Source organism: Lepisma saccharinum, chromosome 7 (genome assembly GCF_977018435.1).
Source record: "Lepisma saccharinum chromosome 7, izLepSacc3.1, whole genome shotgun sequence".
Taxonomy (NCBI): Eukaryota; Metazoa; Arthropoda; class Insecta; order Zygentoma; family Lepismatidae; genus Lepisma; species Lepisma saccharinum.
The window spans coordinates 71,751,222-71,771,871 of record NC_139235.1 but is presented as its reverse complement, the minus strand read 5'-3'; the positions used below and the strand labels follow the sequence as shown (position 1 = coordinate 71,771,871).

General features: G+C 39.5%; 1 protein-coding gene across 1 annotated transcript in view; it reads right to left on the bottom strand.

The window, feature by feature from the left end:
• stg1 (stargazin-like protein) overlaps positions 1-20,650 on the bottom strand; it is a 285,463-nt gene that overhangs the window by 31,408 nt on the left and 233,405 nt on the right. Inside the window, exon 2 of the mRNA XM_083126200.1 lies at positions 13,589-13,681. Within this exon, the coding sequence (XP_082982326.1) occupies positions 13,589-13,681 (93 nt within the window). The remainder of the gene's footprint in view (positions 1-13,588; positions 13,682-20,650) is intronic.

Here is a 20,650-nt window from a genome sequence, read left to right as displayed (position 1 = left end):
CTTCGAGAATGGTATTTCGAATTGCACTTCGACTGCAGCGCCTAATACGGCCAGTATATAAAACTACGAACCATTTTCTCCCCGCATTATAAACACTTATTTTTCACCATAGACATTACAAAGCATCTTGAAAAGTTCTTATTCTTACATTTCCACACATTAGAAGAACTACAACCGTCATCTGGCTGACATTCGACTTCTATGATTTGAAACAAGTGGACAACAAGCGAGCGAGTCTTATGAGCAAGGCTGTAATGATGCGTGCTGCATGCTGCGGGCTCAATTGCTCGTTAATTGTCGCTTTCGAATTGCACTAAGTGACGTCACTTCCGACAATAAAGTACTTCAAGCCTGCTTTTTGGACCTTTCGGACATAGCCTCAAGGTACTGATTATAATGTAACCAGGGACATTGTATGGATTTAAGGATCGTTAGGAACGCTTACACAATAATATCATATCCTGCAGGGCAAAATTTAACGTATTCAAATGTTGTCCACCGTTGCCAGCTTTTTGTGGGCCTAGTACTCAATAATGCCAACAGATGCCGTGGTAAGAGACATGCAAGCAACGCACTTGCCGTTCGAAAATCTGGAAAATGACACATTTGTTACAATCATACAGTCATATCTCTTTCCTGATTAAAAGATAGGTTGGAGAAACCTTCACCACTGAATTTCTCGTGAAATTCTAGTCTGATTGCCACGCTGGAGACCAGGGGTGGATTACCTAAGGTCGGAATTATTCCGGCTTTGTCGCGGCATAAAGCGGCTCTAGGGCCCACCCAGCTTCAAATCAAATGGTACCCAAGGAGTGTCCCGGCCTTCATTCACCTTCCACCAGGTGAGCCACGCCAACTTCCTGTGTTAAAAATAGCCCCGTCTAGTTGGCTGCACTTTTTGACACTCGGTGCAGTGCAGGTGTATCCAGTGTCAGGGTGGTGCAAGAGTGGTGCAAGGAAATGACGTTCAACAAAGTAGACGGAAAACGGTGTTCAAGTTCAGAAGATTCAACAAATGCGTCAGCTGTTTTAAACGGTCATTTGATTAGTTAGCACGCACCACTTGACCATACACCACACCGCGCAACCAACTAGACGCTTCGGTGCAAAGAGAGTCAAAGCAAGTCAAAAAGTGCAGCAAACTATAGGTCTTTTCAGTTCTTACGGCGGGCGCTCTAGAAGCTGGCAGGGGAAGCGACCAATCCAGCACGATAAGAAACGTAGCGGCCAGTAGAACGAGTTTCAATTAGTACTTTTTCCGGCCGCGTCGTGTCTCTCGGCGCCACTGCTGTTGTCTGGTTGGTCTGTTGCGTAATCCCCGCTCCCCACTCCCCTGGCCAGCTTCTAGAGCGCCCGCCGTAAGAACTGAAAAGAGCTATAGACGAGGCTAATCTCTTTCTCAACAAAATCTAGAAGCAGGTTATGACAAGTCTGGACAAGATTCTACTCGTACCGATGGGGTATATTACGATATGCAAAGGGAACTTTAACTTTACCTGCATATATTGTATTCGTTTCTGTACCCCTGAGTAACTAAGTTTTTTTTTACATACGCATATACGAACCCTCTACTATGTCAATGGCTGAAGGCCCCCTGAAGGCTTAATTGTCTCTGCACTGCGGGGTTTTGCGGCTTGTAGATCCGGCACTGGTTTAAGTATATTTACTGTCTTATACTTTGTGATACGAGTATAACTTTATTTCTGAAACGGTTGCAACAGTTGCAAAGGACCCGATGAATAAACAAACTAAGAAATAGTGCATACAGTTAACACTCATCCATTTCCTTGCGTGACTCGAAGTCAGCCGATGGTGAAAGGACTACATGCTACGGCTTTAACGTCTATTACTCTATTTTCAGGTACACTCACCGTCAATAAAAATGGCTGAAATACTCGCTTCCGTGCATGGCGTTATGTGTGTTGCCTAATTCTAAGGCGTTAACTGGATGTTAATGGCAAATGTTCAATGTTCTACCACCGCCGTAGAAATAGGCAACACACACAACGCCTTGAAGGCGAATCTAATATTTCAGGATCAAGGTGCCCTACTTTTATTGCCGGTGAGTGTACAACTGAAGTTGTTTCTAGATCCACTCTACGCTCATATAGGCTTATCGGGACAGGAATTATAGTTTCAAGTTGTACCTCCACCGGGTATCGAACCCGGGACCCTGCCATTACAAGATGACAACATTAACCGCTACGCCACGGGAGAAGCCCAGGCAATGATCTATCCTATTGTACCGTACCTCTAATATAAGCTTTTATGAAATTCATTATTTTCAAACTGGCTACTATACTCTGTCCCAGCTAACTGTGAAGCAGGCAAACGAAATCAAGTCTCTGCGCAAGTAGTGACGCGAGATGGCTCCACCAATGAAGACGAGAGAGAGCTGGAATTTTGTGGAGTGGGGGAAAGCGACTGCCTTCCCAGCAGCGTGTACAGCTTCGCTCTGGCCAATAGATTTCCCTCGCTTCTCTGACGCTATACGCGGTCTTGCTCCAAAGTTAGCTGGGACAGGGTATAGAGTGCGCGTCAAATCTCCTGTATATGGCGATAGCTGTTCAGCCGTTCAAGGCCATGTGCAGGAGATTTGACGCACACTCTAGTTGAAGATTCTGAGCAGGCAGTGGTCTATAATAGGGTTAATACAGTGCGTCCATTTCGATCTTCAGCCGAGAGATCGGGAGAAGCGTGGCGGGCGGCGCTGGCGGAGATGCCGACATTTGCGGCCTGTAATGCCCGCTTATTTTTATGAACATATGCAGACGTTTATATAAATATTGCAAAACAAGCACTAACCTGTGTTATAATTTATCATCTGTAATTCATCCAAGTTCTGCCCTTATATACACAAAAAAATAAGCTTTAGAAACGATGTTAAGAGCCACAGATAATAAAACATTTTAATCATAGTTTTGACCAGTAACGTCCTGCTTAAGTTTATATCCTTGAAAGAGTTTTGTGCCGATGGGGATCGTTTGGAGGTTTCGAATGTGCAACACTGTATCAAGATTACGCTGTAGACGAAACCGTTAAAAGTCAATGGTGTTTGTGAGCTTCCTTGCAATCCGAAATCTCCGAACTCGAGTTTTTTGTTCCTTCGCGACAGAGCTGTGAATATAGTGGCGAGCAGATGTAAACCAAGAGCTTGTTAATTTCGTACTGTGCGCAAGAGTGTTATTATTGGTTACTTGCCGTTACTTGTTTGTGTTATTGTAGTGCTATGTGTATTGTGTCAGTGAGAGGATTGGAATGCCAGCCGCAAGGTTCACGTTACGAGGGCGGCTGATAAGTTCTCGGCCCGACCCAGAAGGACTTTAACTACAGGCACGAAAGTTTCAGGCTATTCAACGTATTCTCCCCGAAAGTCTACACACTTGGCACTTGGTGGATATCAGTTTGAACAACTCTTATAACACAGATTAGTGCTCGTTTTGCAATATTTATATAAATGTCTGCATATGTCCATAAAAATAAGCGGGCATTACAGGCCGCAAATGTCGCCCGTCAGCGCCGCCCGCCACGCTTCTCCCGATCTCTCGGCTGAAGATCGAAATGGACGCACGGTATTAAAATTGCCTACAATTTCGAGAACATCATGTCATGCCACTGGCCATAACCTGTCACCGAATCTGTGTCGTGATTGAAGGGGCGCCTTGTTATTTCTCACTATCAAACTCTGGTTCCGTACATAGTCATAACACACAGAATTACATAATTAACTTTCAGCTTAACGCGCCCAATTTCTCGGATTTACCTTACTAAGCGCTGACGTCATTTGTCATTTACGTCATAAAATCGCTTGGACTGTGTAATAAAGTTAAATGAACTGAATAGGTTTAAAGAGGAAGTACCATTCTTCCCTTTAATACCCTCAGTGACGTCATATTTTAGAAACATACTTTCCTTACGTAAATTTAGGACAATTGAAGGGTCAATTCGTGAAATATAGAAAAATTTAATTTTTATGGCAAGACGTTACAGAACATGAAAATGAAAATGTGCAAAAAGGCATATGCTGTCATAAATAGAAGTGCCAATAGCAGGAAACGAAAGAAAACATGTTGAAGTCCACCACAGCATTAACATGGCAGGAAATGACACCACTACCTCGCTTACGACAGAAAATTAACTTTGTCGAGGCTGGAAATGTCCATCACCGCTGTCCATGCAGAAATCAGGCTCGAACTCGACGCTGCATATTTGCAATGAGCACGCGCTTCTCTACTGTGTAATCCATTCTCTGCATTAACCTCACAAACTAAGCTAAAAAGGGAAAGAAACCTGTATGGCAGAAACTGTGCACTCCACAGAAGCCAACAATACCGTAGCGAGTGACAATTACAGTTGAAAGGAAGAGCGTAAGTGGCAACAATGTGGCAGGTCATTATCACTGAGCTACATGGTACTCTCTGTTACGGCCACACATTGTTACTCACCATAAGCTTACTGTATTTCCTCCCTTTATCAAAGTACATATAAGATTATTTTACCGCATGTTTCATATCTGTACATTTCCAACTAGTTGAGATATTTCAGTGTCTTCTAGCAAAAGAAAAGATTAGTAATCTCTTTGTACGATATGTTTATATGCATATTTCCCATGTTTTACACATATAAATATAGTTATTGCGATATGTATCTGCCTTTTACTTCACACATATATGTAAGAATGTGCTAATCACGGATGGCCTGGGTTCGATGCCCGGTGGAGGTACAATCCTGATTTGGGGTTTAAGGGGTGACCTTCCACGTAGTACACCCAATTATCAACCTCACTTCCACGTAGTACACCCTCGACTGTTTTTGCAGGCTAACGAGGCTCTGGCGACTGGTCCTATGGCCAGTATAATTCTGTGTGTTGTCCTGTATTTTGTCCTTGTGTGTGCTGAGTGCCCCTTTGCAGCCTCAGCTTTTAACAAAAGTCAGAATAGTTTAAGATTTTAGTTATGCTACATTATAGTTATGTTATTTGTTATGGTAAGGGGCTAGATCCCCTAGAACATGACGTTTTCAAAATAGCCTAAGTGCTGACTCACCCAAAATTTGAAATTAAAATTCAGTCCTGGTTAGCCTTAAAGTGAATTTTAAAAAAACTCATAACGGCAGTGCTATAACAAGGATTTTCTGCCACATTATATGCTAAGGTCACCAAAATATGGAATTTTGAACGGTGAAACCAGACAGTAACATGACATAAATGATAATACGTATAAGGAATATCTTAAGTAATTGAAGAAAGGTTAATTATAGTAGAAGAGCAGAAGAAGAGAGCAGTTCAAGAAAATTAGTTGTGTTGCATTGATTTGTCTATACAGCCTGAGATGAATATATGAAATCAAACAACTTTCCGTGAAGGAAAAACAAACAATAATGGCAACAAACTTCTTACTTTAGCTTTAGAAGTTCCTGAAGTTTGATGATCAATTCTGAAAAAAAAAACACCGACTCAGATTGGCGCTGCAGCTTCTTTTATTTAGAGAAACGTAACATATCCTTCCCCTTTTTTACTTAAAGGTTCAATAAATACATTTTATGGAATCGCGGAAGATCCTCGCCTTTCTGCAAACACCCAGATATCTCCTTGTTTCATTTTTATCCTTTTTTATTCCTCCTTTTCTTCCATTTTCTTTTTCTGCTTTAACCCCGGGGCTAGATCCCGCTTGAATATATAACTGGGATTGAGAGTTTGTTTACGACAAGAGTTGCTATTTCTCTCTGTAGCCCCCGTGCTCTATTTCAAAGTAATGGTGAGAACTTTTCAGGAAGTCTCTGGCTTCCTGAAAATAAAGGACACACACACTAGATTTCCAGGAACCCTTACGGTTCCTTCTCGACCTTTCCCCTGCTTTCTACGTTTCCTGAAATGGACATCTTTCAATTTTCTGCATTCTTAATGCAGGACATATTGCAGTAGGCAAACAAGAAGAAACAGCAATATGTAGTTTCAAGGATAACTAAAATCACAAGGCAAAAAATAGCAAATAGGTGTTTTACAAGGAATTGTAACAATAAGGACTAGCAGCAAACAGATAATTCAGAAGAGGAAAAACAGCATAATGAAATGTTACAAGAAAATGAACCATGAAGGAGAAAGGATAAACATACATTTTGCAATGTAAAGCAGAGAAAACAAGGAAAGAGGAAAAGCAAATAGATATTTTAAAAGAAACGTGAAAAGTAGACGCACCAAATATCAATTAAAGGAAACATGATGAAGAGAAAAAGAAAGAGGAATTTCACTAATGAAACCTAAAATACTGATAACTAATAAAGAGATATTTTAGAAGGAAAGCTGACAGAAACAGCAAACCTATATTCTGCAAAGAATCACGACATGGATAAACAAAAAGGATTCATATTTCAAAGAAACGAGGCAAGGTAAATCGGTTTTATAAGAAATTGCGAACGTAACGAGAGAGCGAAGGCAGGGATTTTATATGAAAGGCTTGGAGGAAGATGATAACTAGTTGTTTATCAAGGAAGGACAAAGAGAAAACAAGTGTTAGAACAAAATATGAAAAGGAAAGGCAGCAAAAAATGACAAGAAGAAACAGGAAACTGGCATTTTACAAATAAACATGGCACGGAGAAAGAGAAAACAGGTATTTTTCGAAGAAGTGTGACAAGGAGAAACAGAAAACATTATACGGTGAAGCAGAAAACAAGTATTTTACGAACAAATGTGATAAGGAGAAACACAAAACAAATAATTTTAAAGAAAATATGATAATAAGATACAGAAAACTGATATTTTAAAAGAAAACATGATAAGGAGAAACAGAAAACAGGTAATTTAAAAGAAAATATGATAAGGAGAAACATAAAACAGGTATTTTAAAAGAAAACATGATAAGGAGCAACAGAAAACAGGTATTTTACAAGAAAACATGATAAGGAGAAACAGAAAACAGGTATTTTACAAGAAAAGATGATAAGGAGAAACAGAAAACGGTTATTTTAAAAGAAAAGATGATAAGGAGAAACAGAAAACAGGTATTTGACAAGAAAACATGATAAGGATAAACAGAAAACATGTATTTGGATAGAAAACTTGATAAGGAGAAACAGTAAACATGTGCATTACAGGAAAACATAACAGTAAGAACAAGCATGAAACAAGCGTTTAACAGAGAAATGTAACAAGAAGGAAACGCAGGTAAACGTGACTTCCGTGTCGACCAGAATGAGTCGTTCCTACGTTGTTATCTTCTTGTAGCTCTCGCACTATCCTTCCACATGTAATCTCCGTCCCCGCAACCACCCCCACCCACCGTTCTTTAGCTTTTTCCATTCTTCGATAAGACGAAACAAAAGATAGAGGAGGGCGAAGGGTTGAGGGGAGTAAGGGGGATGGAACCCGCATCCAGAGAAGACAGAAAAAACACCGGGAGACGGCAACGCTTCAATTTTCCCTCGCGCTACAACTTCAAATAATGTCTCGTTCTCCCGATTAGATTCGGAAGTGGTGCGGTTCGTTGGTTAAACGAGGAGAAAGGGGGAGGGGCGAGAAAACCGGTTAACCCCCTCCTTCTCCCACGCCTCTCTTCAGGGCTTTTGCGGATGGCCTCTATGCCCCAATAGCCAGGGACAAATGGATTTCAAATTTTGTTATGGAAAGCTCTCAGGAAAAGTTCCTTTTGCAGCTGTTATAAGGAGATATGGATCTCTCAAAGAAAGGGGGGCGGTTATGTAATGTACTAAAGGACAGAAAATCCACCACTACATTCACACTACAATTCACTTCGCTCTAAATTTTGTATCAAAGTGGATCCCGAAGTGACAAGTCCATCTAATTTGTACTGCAGGAGCGGTTTCTCTGCAAATTATGGCTATATATATATATATATATATATATATATATATATATATATATATATATATTCTTCACCAAGTTTCAACTTGAATAAAGAACTCAAGTGAATCACCGTCAATACTAGAGGAATAAAACAGTCTGATTATGGCGCATTACTAACCTTTTCTTGCCCAAAGGATGATCTATTGTGTTCTTTGAAGAATTATAATTGTTTCTGGGATTATTTTTACACTCAAGTCAAGGGTGTCCCCAGGATTTCTTCTCATGGGGGAGCAGATTAAGATTTCGCATCTTGCCTTCCAGTCATATAATTTTTTATTGTTTTTATTATTATTGATGTTAATAATAATAATATGATGATAATTATAATAATATCAGTTTACATATCATAAAATTCAAATTGAATTGAAAATACTTTTGCGTTATATACAAGCTCAAACTCGAGTATAATATTTATAGCCCAGTCAAATTAGACATATCGAGGGAAAAAATTCAAGAGTATTGAAAATTGGTATGGTTGTTCGTTGGTACCTACAGTACAACATACTAAAAGTCCTGGAGGGTGGGAGGCGAGCGGGAGTGTGAGGGAGCTGTTTAAAGGTGACTTTTTCTCGTTTTTTGTTTATATCTCCGTAACTATCAAGCCTACGGAAAATTTATCCACATACAAAATTCAAGTAGACAAAATTTCCTACAACAAAGATCCTATTCATTTTTCTCATAGGAGGGATATTTTCAAAGTTGTAAGGTAGACAAAACATAGGCATTTTTTTTAAAAAAAAACTTTATTGGCAATTCATAAGAAAATTTACAGAAAATGTGTATTTGAATGAAATTATGACAATCACCGAGCACCATATTTATATTACACATTAAACTTTAAGTAAAATCAAATTGTTTCTGTGGAAACTCATTGGTCTGGGTCTTCGGCTACATCTTCATCGAACTCCTCTTCTTCTGAAACAACAACAGCTGAGGGGACTGCTGATACTACTACCAAAGCCTCATCTGAGAACAAGGTAGCAATAATAGGCGAAGACATTGATTTGCTGGTCTTGTTGATTGATTAACTCCACCACAAAGTAGTATACTCTTGGTTTAACGAAAATCTGAAGATCTGCTAACAAGCTGAAGCCAGACCTTGCGTCTTTGCCACCAACAAGAGGCTCTGCTCAGCAGCATGCATACAGAGTCTTTCTGCAAGTGCAAATATGGTTGGGCAACCAGCTGACACCTGAGGCCTGGGGATGGAAACGAGGCGTGGATGGAACCCTCGAACCTATCATGACCAACGACCCTGCAGCTCCTGACTCAATCATGAAAACCATCTTTTTTTAAATGTTGTGGGGTACGATGTGGATGTTGTAAGGCTGGGATAACATGCACTTCAGTCTGTGGCAATTGTGAGGACAGCTGCACGAATAGCCCTCCACCAGAAGAAGAGGAGTTCGATGAAGATGTAGCCGAAGACCCAGACCAATGAGTTTCCACAAAAACAATTTGATTTTACTTAAAGTTTAATGTATAATATAAATATGGTGCTCGGTAATTGTCATAATTTCATTCAAATACACATTTTCTGTAAATTTACTTATGAAATGCCAATAAAGTTGTTTTTTTTAAAAAAATGCCTATGTTTTGTCTACCCTACAACTTTGAAAATATCCCTCCTACGATAAAAATGAATAGGACCTTTTTTGTAGGAAATTTTGTCTACTTGAATTTTGTATGTGGATAAATTTTCCGTAGGGTTGATAGTTACGGAGATATAAACAAAAGACGAGAAAAAGTGACCTTTAAAGAGATCCCCCACACCCCGCTCGCGCCCCACCCTTCAGGACTGTAGGTACCAACGAACAACCATACCAATTTTCAATATTCTTGGATTTTTTCCCTCGATTGTCATCTTTTTGTCTAATTTGACTGGGCTATTAGAAAGAAACTGCATTCGGCCTGCTTCCTTATCCATAAAAATCTATCACTTTGTTGATGAAAATTTTTGTTTTTTTATACAGTTTTCACAATGCATAGAAATCATACAGAGATCACTTAATCTACTGTCCTTCGTGGTATCTTTGATTTAAATTTTTACGTGCCGAAGGGTACTATAAAAAACAGTAATAATAGAAAATGATGAAGCGTGAATAATCAACGTCAGATCCTTATTCGAGAAATTATTTCCCGACTTTTCGTAATCCCGAACAGCCGAGAAATTCCAAAGGATCTGATTTCAAAGAAAATAATTCTTGATATTCTCTGCACTATACAGGATGTATCATAAGTAATAGCGCAAACTGACAGAGTTGAAAGTACACGATAATAGAAGCAAAAAAGTCTCAGTAAACATGGGTCTGCAAACGAGCCGTTTTCGAGATAATTGCGAATTTGTGGTTACAAGCCGCCACTGACTTCATTGTTTGTAAACGTCGTCCTAGTTGGTAAAATGCTAATAATGTGTGCGAATGTGTGGTTAGATTCCGTCACTGATTGCATTTTGTAAACACCGAGTGCTGTACTCCTTGCGCGTTCCGAGGTTTGCTCTTTGTTTACAAAACAGAACATTTCCGAGAGGTGGCGTTGTAATCGAACATGATGGATACAATCAGTACACAGTCTAATCGTGCTGTGGGAGTCACGTCAGTTGTGCTGTACTGCGCAGTGAAAATGGAACCTTACAGCAACGAAGAGTACAGTTTACCAACTAGGACGACGTTTACAAACAATGAAGTCAATGGCAGCTTGTAACCACACATTCGCACTTATGTCAAAAAACGGCTCGTTTGCAGACCAATGTTTACTGAGACTTTTTTGCTTCTATTATCGTGTACTTTCAACGCTGTCAGTTTGCGCTATTACTTATGATACACCCTCTAAGTGTGACATTTCTTGAAATTTACAGTATTTATTGCAGAAATGCAAGAACAATCACTTGAAGGGAAAATAGTGTGTACAATTCGAGATTTTCCCCGATTTGATCGAGAAATGGAGAAATTTTTCAGTCAAGATTTGCTTCCCAAACCCGTCCCGACCAAAATGTTTGAACAACATTTGGCCAGTTGACATAGCCTATCAATATAAGATTTGGATATGGTAATAAATTTCAATCGATTGCGAAAAGGTCAGTCTAAAACTGTGCAATAGCTCTATAATTATTATTTATTAATTTGTAGCGTAAACATTTCCTGTTTACACCAAGTCCAACATATGATGGATTCCTTCAAGGAACACGGTTAGATTCACTTGAGTGATGTCTAATCTCACGTTTTCACGAATTCTTGATGAGTAGTGTCAAACATATTTCCTTGAAACCTTACACAAGGCTTTTGTTTCGAAATCAAGTTTACCCTATTTCTGAGGCTTTTAAAAAGCTGGTTATTGAGGAAATGAAGTATTTTTATATGTTCAAATCTTGGGACTAATGCACCCGGAAAAGGAAAAAGGGGGTCTTTTTGAAGCAGAACCTCTTTAACTGCACATAAATGGCAATAAACACTGCAAGCAGAAGTACAGCGTGTTCCGCTCAAACCTCCCCTATTTCAATTCATCATAGCTAAAAGGTTATGAAACATAATGGAATGCGAGTGGTACTAGACGAAAGAGAAACTTAAGGAATTTTATTGCATGACCTGGAAGTTCGCCGTTCCCTCACTAAGAAGCGCCACAATCGCATAAAGCACAATGGCGACTCCGCAGTAGCGCGCACAATCTGTATTCTGGTATGCAGAGACCAAATCAATCATTACAGTGCAAAGAAATTACCGGAGGCGAAGCACCTGATAGGAAAACCATTAAGGCATGGTGTGCAAAGTTTGAACTTTGAACTGCTTGGACGTTTGGCGAAGTGGTTTACGCAGGCTTCTCTGAAGTCCCCCTCGAATTTCTTCCACCTTCTCCTCCGAAACACGTCGACGAGGACCTCCGGATTATTTATTAACGCTTCCATTCGCCAAAAACTTTGCACACCATGCCTTAATGGTTTTCCTATCAGGTGCTTCGCCTCCGGTAATTTCTTTGCACTGTAATGATTGATTTGGTCTCTGCATACCAGAATACAGATTGTGCGCTCTGCTGCAGAGTCGTCACTGTGCTTTATGCGATTTTGGCGCTGCATAGTGAGAGAACGGTGAACTTCAAGATCATGCAATAAAATTCCTTAAGTTTCTCTTTCGTCTAGTACCACTCGCATTCCATTATGTTTCATAACCTTTTAGCTATGATGAATTGAAATAGGGGAGGTTTGAGCGGAACACGCTGTACATAACCAGGGCCGGATTTACCTCTTTTCCGCCCCTAGGCCAAACAAGCTCTGTCGCCCCCCATACCGTTTATAAAGAATGAAAAAAAATCATTATTTTCTGTATTACTATTTTTACTATTAAGGACATGCAGTATTAATTAAATGATTATTAATTAATATTAGCTAATATTAAGGAGTTCAACATTGCAACCGAAGAATCATTAGATGATCCGCCACTGATGACTGATGCCGATGCCTGAGGAACATCTGTAGAATTGACAGAACACACACTGGGCTCATCAACGGCACTTTCCTCACTTTTTTCCTGATTACATTTCTGTATAAAAAAATAACTGATTTTCGGAACCTTCTTCAGGAATGCTCCGCTTTTCTCTTTTTGTATTATGACCCACTTAGTCTTACTCTTTCATCACTCATAATGAGCGTAATAACGTTTTAAACTTACCCCAACAAACGCACGTCCGACACTGACACACGCGAGACGCGACACATCACCTACTTCTTGAATAATATTCTCGAGCAACTAACAGTAGAATAGTCCAATGCGAAACCCCTTTAATAATGCTTGAGCCGACAGTTTAATTCTCAACAATTCAACGCGAATCGCATGCTTTTGATATGCGGGCAATGCCGGCAGTAGCAAGGAACGGCGTTCCTGGAACGCAGCCAAGCCGTTGTTGTCTTTCAAAAGCAAGCTGCAGGCTCCACGTTCTTGCCGCAATCGCCGGCCCGGCTCAGCACAATACTGTACATTCGAAACAACAACATCCAAATTAGTAAACTAGTTCCGAGGCCTGCTAGCCTATCTCTCTTAAGAATTATTCTTCGTTAACTTATATTTACAATACAACTACATTAAGCCATTCCATTCGTGTGTCCGGAGGAAAAGAAGAGGCAATCCAAGAATTAGGCATTCCTTATAAATTTAAAACAAGCAATCGTGCCGCCCCTACCAAAGTGCCGCTCTAGGCCCGGGCTTATGAGGCCTATTGGGAAATCCGGGCCTGCACATCAATGATTTTTAGACAAACAGCAACTAACTGGTTAGATAACAGTGACAGGAATGACATTGTTCCTCCCCTTTATTCTTTCCTGCTTCTTCCACGGGCAACTGTAACGCACCAATGTTACATCAGCCCATGAAACCAAAAGACGTCATTTCTGAATCCATTGTTTGTATTTATAAAAGGCAAACAAGTCAACAAATATTAGTTTCCATTGATACATAAAGTTTAGCATAGTGCGGGAGTAAACGTGGCTTAAATATGGGGTTGGGAGGGGGGAACTGCCCCCACACGGACATCCCTAATCGCCGCTACTGCTCGACTTTATAATCAAAACCAGAGAAGTTTACAAAAGGAACCTGCATTGTGGGCTACATAGTTTGTGGAGTGATTTAGAAGATGGTTAATTGCTTGTTGTTGACAAACACAAATGCATTTATGTTATAATAAGCTCTATTCTAACATGCAGTTCCATTGCAGCAGAGTAACAAAGGTGATACTTACAAGGTATTGCCATTGTTGAATCGTTGGGATCGGGACTATACTCCTCTCGTGGGAAATAATCGATATTGAAGCAATGCATATCCTTCTCCCCAGCTGAAACAGAAAGAAACAAATGCTATAATATACATTTATGCTATTTTGATTAGTAAATGTGTATTAACCTATAAGTAACACAACGAAACATGATTTTTAAAGACCTACATTGAAGCCTTTGCAAATACAATACAAGGTGTAAGACTATTCAATTCTCGTATGGCGAAGCGTAACGTATTAGCACTGGTGACATCTGTGGCTAAGCGCCACACTATTTCCATCTAGAGCGTAGTACTTTCTTTTTCTGATTTGCTACAGTTTCCACAATGGCTCCAATGGTGGTTGATTCGGTCTCGTGACAGTTTTCGTTTATCATTTATGATATAATTTTATTCCCATGTGAAATATTAGCAGATGCTTTCACATAAATGAAACAAGTTTTCCGCAAATGTAGATTTACCTAATTCGTGTGTTTAATTCATAGCAAAGTGCTGCGACAGAAAGATGTTGCAGAGTGAAAATATATGTTGAAGGAAACTTTTGTTTAAAAAATATCAATTCAACATTTATATGTTTATATCTTTCAGAATACCGTTTCTTTCTATTTCCTCCTTCTCTTTATCATAAGATAGTATATATTCTGTCATTGAGGGAAAGTGCCAAAGACAGAGACATCTCTTAGACTGCTGCTAAACTACTAGTAACTTATGTACGATGCTCCCCGAGGCAATTTAGCAATATCATAGTATTTTTTTTCTGCCGACGAATAATGTAATTCTCCCTCGTTACCGACGAGATTAGTCAGAGTTTTCAAGAGCTAACGTCACTCTCATCTTCAGAGTTATTGAAAACGAGAGCGACGCAAGTTCTCAAAAGGTTAATTGATAACTTGCGAGAAGTTTCAAAGTTTGATTATTGTAGTGCATTATTAATCGCTTGAAAGATATAGTGGAAAAATGTGAGGCACTAGCGCCCTCTAGTCTGTGTTTACCGGTACATTATTGCATGCTCATGTCATGACACCATAACTATTAAGAGATCGATAAAGTGTGCAGGTGTCCGTGCACGACCAATACATTGAATTCCATGCTTAAAGGAAGTGACGCCAGAGCACACGCCATGTTCCTTCTCGAATTTCGTGACAGACTGTCGACCAATCAAAGCACATGCTATTGATTATCGAAAAGAAGCATCCGGATACTATTTATTCTATTCTGTGGTAAAGAGAAAGCTACATGGAAATTGCAAACACGTGTTTATGACGTGTGAAAGAGGAAAGGAGGAACATTGTCTGATTTATTTAATCGCAATTATACAATAAAGAATAATGCCTATTTGTATAGCAGTGAGTCGTGTAATATTTTTGTGTTTATCTTAAATTGTAATTTAGATAAACAAAATGAAAATCAACTATCTCTGTATCTGTGAAATTATTTTATGTCATTATGATCATAGCTTCTCATGTTACATTTATAATACAAAGAAAATACATCACACTTCTTTCCAGCTTCAGATCTACACAGCCCTGCATTTGGGGGAAAAAAATGAATGATTTCAAATCAATAAGTGATTCTGGAAGTATTTTGAATGCTGATCAGGGAAATGACATCCATATCTTTCCATTACGTCAAGATTTCCCCTAAGCATTTCTCTCCACGTTATTAAGTCAATCAAAAGGCGAACGAAATTTTTATGAGGGATTTGGAGAATGGAATTTATGTAATCAAAGTTTACAATTTTCATGTCAATGTGTTTTGTGAAGATAGAAGGTGGATTAAATGCTTTCTTTTCTATCAATTATAGTTCAAAATTCGAGGACTTGTATTGTAGAAAACCAATACTTTACAATCATCTAAACAGAGCCATCTATTGGGGAAATGATAGAACTACACATTTTATTGTGAAAATGAGGCAGTTAATATATTACTATTTTCTGAAAAAAAAAATTAGACGTGATGGGTAAAATGGAATTCATTTCTGGAATTAGAATTCTGAAATTGTTCAAAGACAAAAGTCATCTGCGAGTCTTCCAAATCCATGCAAGCCAGTGTTATTTTTGCTACGGCTCATCTATTTATTTATTTTTCTTCCCGTACACATTGCCACCTTTCGGTAAGCTGTAAAATTTTTATCTGATCGTGTGTGGGTGCAGTTTCAGACCATTGACTGGTTCATTTTTGTTATTTAGAGTCATGTCCAATTTGGGATAATCGCGATGGTGAGATGAGTGGTGATATGATTAAATCGATGAAGGGCAACTCACAAAGAACAACCATTCCCAGGCCGGGATTCGAACCTCGAGCTCCTGACGTCGTAGCGTCCTTTGCCACGGAGGTCGTCACTTTCAGACCTTTCAAATGATGTTCAATTATCGATTTTGTTGGTTCACGAATTCTTTGTTTCAATGGCAATTTCATCATTTCATATAGCATCAAGTATCAGAGCAAAAGAGAGCACTTCAGAAAACAAGGATGTTTTTTTCTTGCAAGTCCAAAAACAAATTATCAAGAACATAGGAACATTGAAGTAGTGAAGCTGGTTTTAATAACGGTACTAGAAGACACGTGATCGAGGAGAAAAGCCAGTGTCAAGAAGTTTTCTTCATCGTCACTTTCCGAGGCGCTTCCTGTTTTTCATACCCGGTTGCCATGGCGACTGATTGAAGGGGATGCTCCTCGATTCCCGGCCCTTGCTTTCCATTCTCCTTAAGAGGATTTTCTCTGTACTGCTAATTAGCTTTTCATTACGGGAACCATGACTGCGTCTGCGAGGCACAGACGTCCGAAGAACAATTGGTTCCATGTCCTAAGCCGCGAGCAATGGAAATTGGGAAGCAAATTGGCTATTTACTTTCTGGGGTAAACGACACGTGTAAGGATCGGTCGAACATAACACCACGTGACTTCGAAATGCAAGGAATTTTGAGCGGTAATCTGATTTAACGAAGATAGATCCTTTCTCTAACTTAGATTGTCTGCAAATATTTCGCAAATTTAAGAGATTGGTTTATTTCACTTTGATTTTCTGACACTTTGGTTAATTGCGAAGATGAGGATGATTGATGATATGATGAAATTGATGAAGGGACACTTACATAGAACACCCATGCCCAGGCCGGGATTCGAAACCGGGATCCCTGCAGTGGCGGCTGGCCAAGTGCAACAAGTGCAGATGTTTTCACCTAATTTTCAAATTAATATTGACATTTTTCATTCGCTTATTAAATTAAACTATTTCCCAGCAGAACGCACACGATAATACTCAAATAATACACCGCTCGGCGCTACGCACGTGAAGAGTTCGTCGTAGCATAAACAAACCAAGAGCAGACGCCGCCAGGTTGCGGAAGGCTTTAGCCGGTTGTCACGGCAACGGTGACGTCACCTAGCGTTGGAATTGAACGGGTGTCGCCATCTAGGTGCAGCAGTTCTCTTGTCGACAGAAAACATTTCATCCAGTGGTTGTGGCAAAATCGTTGCGTTCTCGCGAGATCTTGTTCCGCGTGTGTGTCTCGCGTTTCCTATCATGTGTTGTGTTCATGTGTTGAGCTGTGGTTTGTACAATGAACTCAGCAAATGACTTAGTGTGTAATTTGTTGCAGACACCATTTTCCAGATGGACGGATGAAGACAAAAAAGACGTTTCAAATTGTGGCGTTCCCACTGACACTTACTATTTGTTTTTCATTGCCTATAAATGTACTTCTTCACCTGTTATTTTAGGCACGAGCCGCTACTGGATCCCTGGCGTCGTAGCGCGGTGCGCTAACCACTCTGCCACGGAGGTCCGCAAAAGAAAGGATTTCGTCACTCTTGTTACTTGTCATTACTCTGTCCTACAACTTATTTTTTCACTCTGTTCAGTTCATGTCACTCTCCTTCCAGTTGAAGTCAATGGAAAAGAAATGCAAGGTATCTATAAAAGAACTCCTGGGTTTGAAGCTAAATATTTTATTAAAACTGAAACTCAGGAAAAAGTAAATACATATTTTTGAAGGTAATGTTATGGAATAGGCCCTTTCCTTCCAATCCACACTTCCAGTTTCTTTAAACACCTTAAGACATTGACGAATGGTTTTGTCCGAAGGCTAAACCCCACCGTACTCGCGTCTAAAGTTCCGCTGTACAGTAATAACAGATCCAGTTTCTACAAGCCATATCACACACTGCGCCTTCTGTTGTTGCACTGAACTGCACAGTGTTCGGCTCGGCTCGGCTCGGCTCGGCCACTTCAAGGTCAACGCTGCGCAGCGTTGCCAACCTTTGTTGGAATAAACTCCAAACGGCGTGAATAAAACTTGATGAGCTACTGATTTCAAAGTAATTAACTAACCTGAGTTATCTAATACCGTTTGCGTACTATGATTGTTTAAAAACCCAGAGTTCTTTTACAGATACCCTGTATATGGAACAACATATCGCAGATAGGTTTGCAGGGAGAATAGTGCAGTAAAATAAAGTTACAGGACGAAAATTGTAGCGCTATAGCAGCAGTGAAATTCTGCGTCTGTAGTATATTATGAAGAGTGAACACCGTAACTACAATATATAGTAAATACTAAACGACCGCCATGCATGCACACAACTCCCTTTGTGGCTGTTTGTCGTTCGTGTGTTTCAAACCAACTCTTTCATTCGAGCCCTTGTACTCAGATCGACTGAGCGATAGGTACGTATGTAAAATTGTATTACTGATCTCTTTCCTCGAACTTTCCCATAAGACACATTAAAATAGACACAAAATCTCGTCCCGAACTACTAGAGCAAGAGGTATCAACGTTTACACAAAATTTCCATGCAACATTTCAAGATATACCCTGAAGCTAAGTGAATTTCAAGTAAAACGTTCACACGTCGCCACTGACAATCCACGACAATTCAACGGAAGGGAACTAAAATGCAATAACAAAAATACATTGATAGAGTAGCAGTATGTTTCATTATTGTTAGGAACTGCAACAGCATTACCTACGATTATTTGTTATTTCCGTTATTTAACGTCACTGTTCTTCCTATTGAAGTTAATCCCAATGATGAGAATGAAAAGATGATAAAGCGCTGCTTAAAGTTAGGTGTCCCGTCACTGATGCACCGAGAGAGACCTCTAGTATCTCCACAATTTTTCCCCTAGAATAACTCACAGTTCTAATACGATGTTATTAACGAAAGAAAGTTATGTACTTCGTAGGATTATTTATTATCTTAACCGTATCTGAGAACTGATTGTTTGAATAAGTTTGCCTTGTTTCCACATCACAGCCAAATCAATCCATGGTATAAAGTATACTGAGCTTCAGATATCTACAAACAGATCGACTGAGAGCTGTGTTACATACGATAATATTGAATTTTAATTTTATTTTTAAAATACAACTTCGTACGTAATTTTTCACAAGCACAGCCAGCTGGTTAAAATATTATTTTGGTGGAGGCCCTTCACAGTTTCCTTTCGGTGGGGGCCCCGGGTATTTGCCCCAGCTGCCCATACGTTAATCCGTCGCCCATCGAAAACGCCAATCTTTTATGGCCATCATTTATTTTATCGGATCAGAATAGATTCAGTCGTACATAACAGCAAAATTACATTCCAACTATTTTGTCTGGCATAGGAACACTCATTTTGGTCTGCGCAGTGGTAACAGCAACATAATGTTCGATTCAGGACGGCTCATTTTCTTGGAATCCATCGAGAAACCCCAGGTACTGGCAATACTGCGGGTAAGAATGAAACAAAATGAAAATAATAATTCTTGACGCTTTCCTTGCGGCGAATGACAAAAGGTTTTTCTCTGGATATAAACCAGGTGATTTCCGGATAAGCTTCCGAGAGCTAACGTCATTCTCATCTTTGTCCATCCTAATAGTCAAATATGTATGTCCAAGAATCATTTTTTTTCAATCTCTAGCTAGGTGCCTGTACGGCGTACGTTTAATGTAATAGTAAAAAATACCCGTGAAAACGTAACTGATTGTCCACATTTGTTCAGGGGTTATTAACATGAGATAATCAAGTAGACCAAAGCACACATAGCGATAGTAAAAGCACGAATATATTCACATATGCCAGCTGATAAAAATGATATGAAAATAACATGTAAAAAAACTTCACAGAGAAGAACAAAGATTGAGTCGGTGGTGCCATCTCTATTTCATCAGATAGTGATTAGTTTCCTGCACATGCGCAGAACAATAAAGCAGCGTGTAGAAGTATACACGTCCGTTACTTCAAATAGAGAATGCTCAGAGACATGCGCTCTAGCTTCTTGCGCATGAGTAGTACAAAAATCAGAGTGTGGCAGGTGCCATGTCTTCTACATCAGTGTTTCTCAACGGAAAGTGGCCTTGAGTTTCACCAGCGATAAAGGAGAAATTCTTTCTGGCCAGTGCTGGAGAGAAATCAAAGATACTGAGAGGGGACTTTTAAGAGTACATTTTAATCAGTGATGTGCGTCTACGCGTAAACAACGATAGTCTACAATCTACACGTAGACTATTCTATACACGTATATGACGTAATCTATGTAAACAACATGCCGAAAGGTGATATCTTAGCAAAGGGCGCCGTGGAAGAGAAGAGAAATTTTGTTGTAAATAGGATTCTTTTCAGTTCGTTAGGAACCAATATAGTTGAGAATGTCACTTTCCTTTCATGAAAGCCTTTAAAATTAATTTTAATGCACTTTGGATTGTCTACGTAGTCTATGTAAACTACAACCCAATGTAATCCACTCTTCTCTTCTATCATCAACTATGGAAGAAGATAAATAGTATTAGAGAAAACAACAGATGGCAGTCGGGAGGCAAAATTAGTCTTATTCCCATAAAACACTAGAATATTTCCTATGTTAGGTTTTTCCTAGGTGAGAAATTGTTCGAATTTAGAAGGGAGCGTATGAAAAGTTCTCCTCACACATCAGCAACTGATACGCAGTATAATTTTGTTTTACTTCCACGGCGCCCTTTGCTAAGTTATCACCTTTCGCCATGTTGTTTACATAGATTACGTCATCTACGTGTATAGAATAGTCTA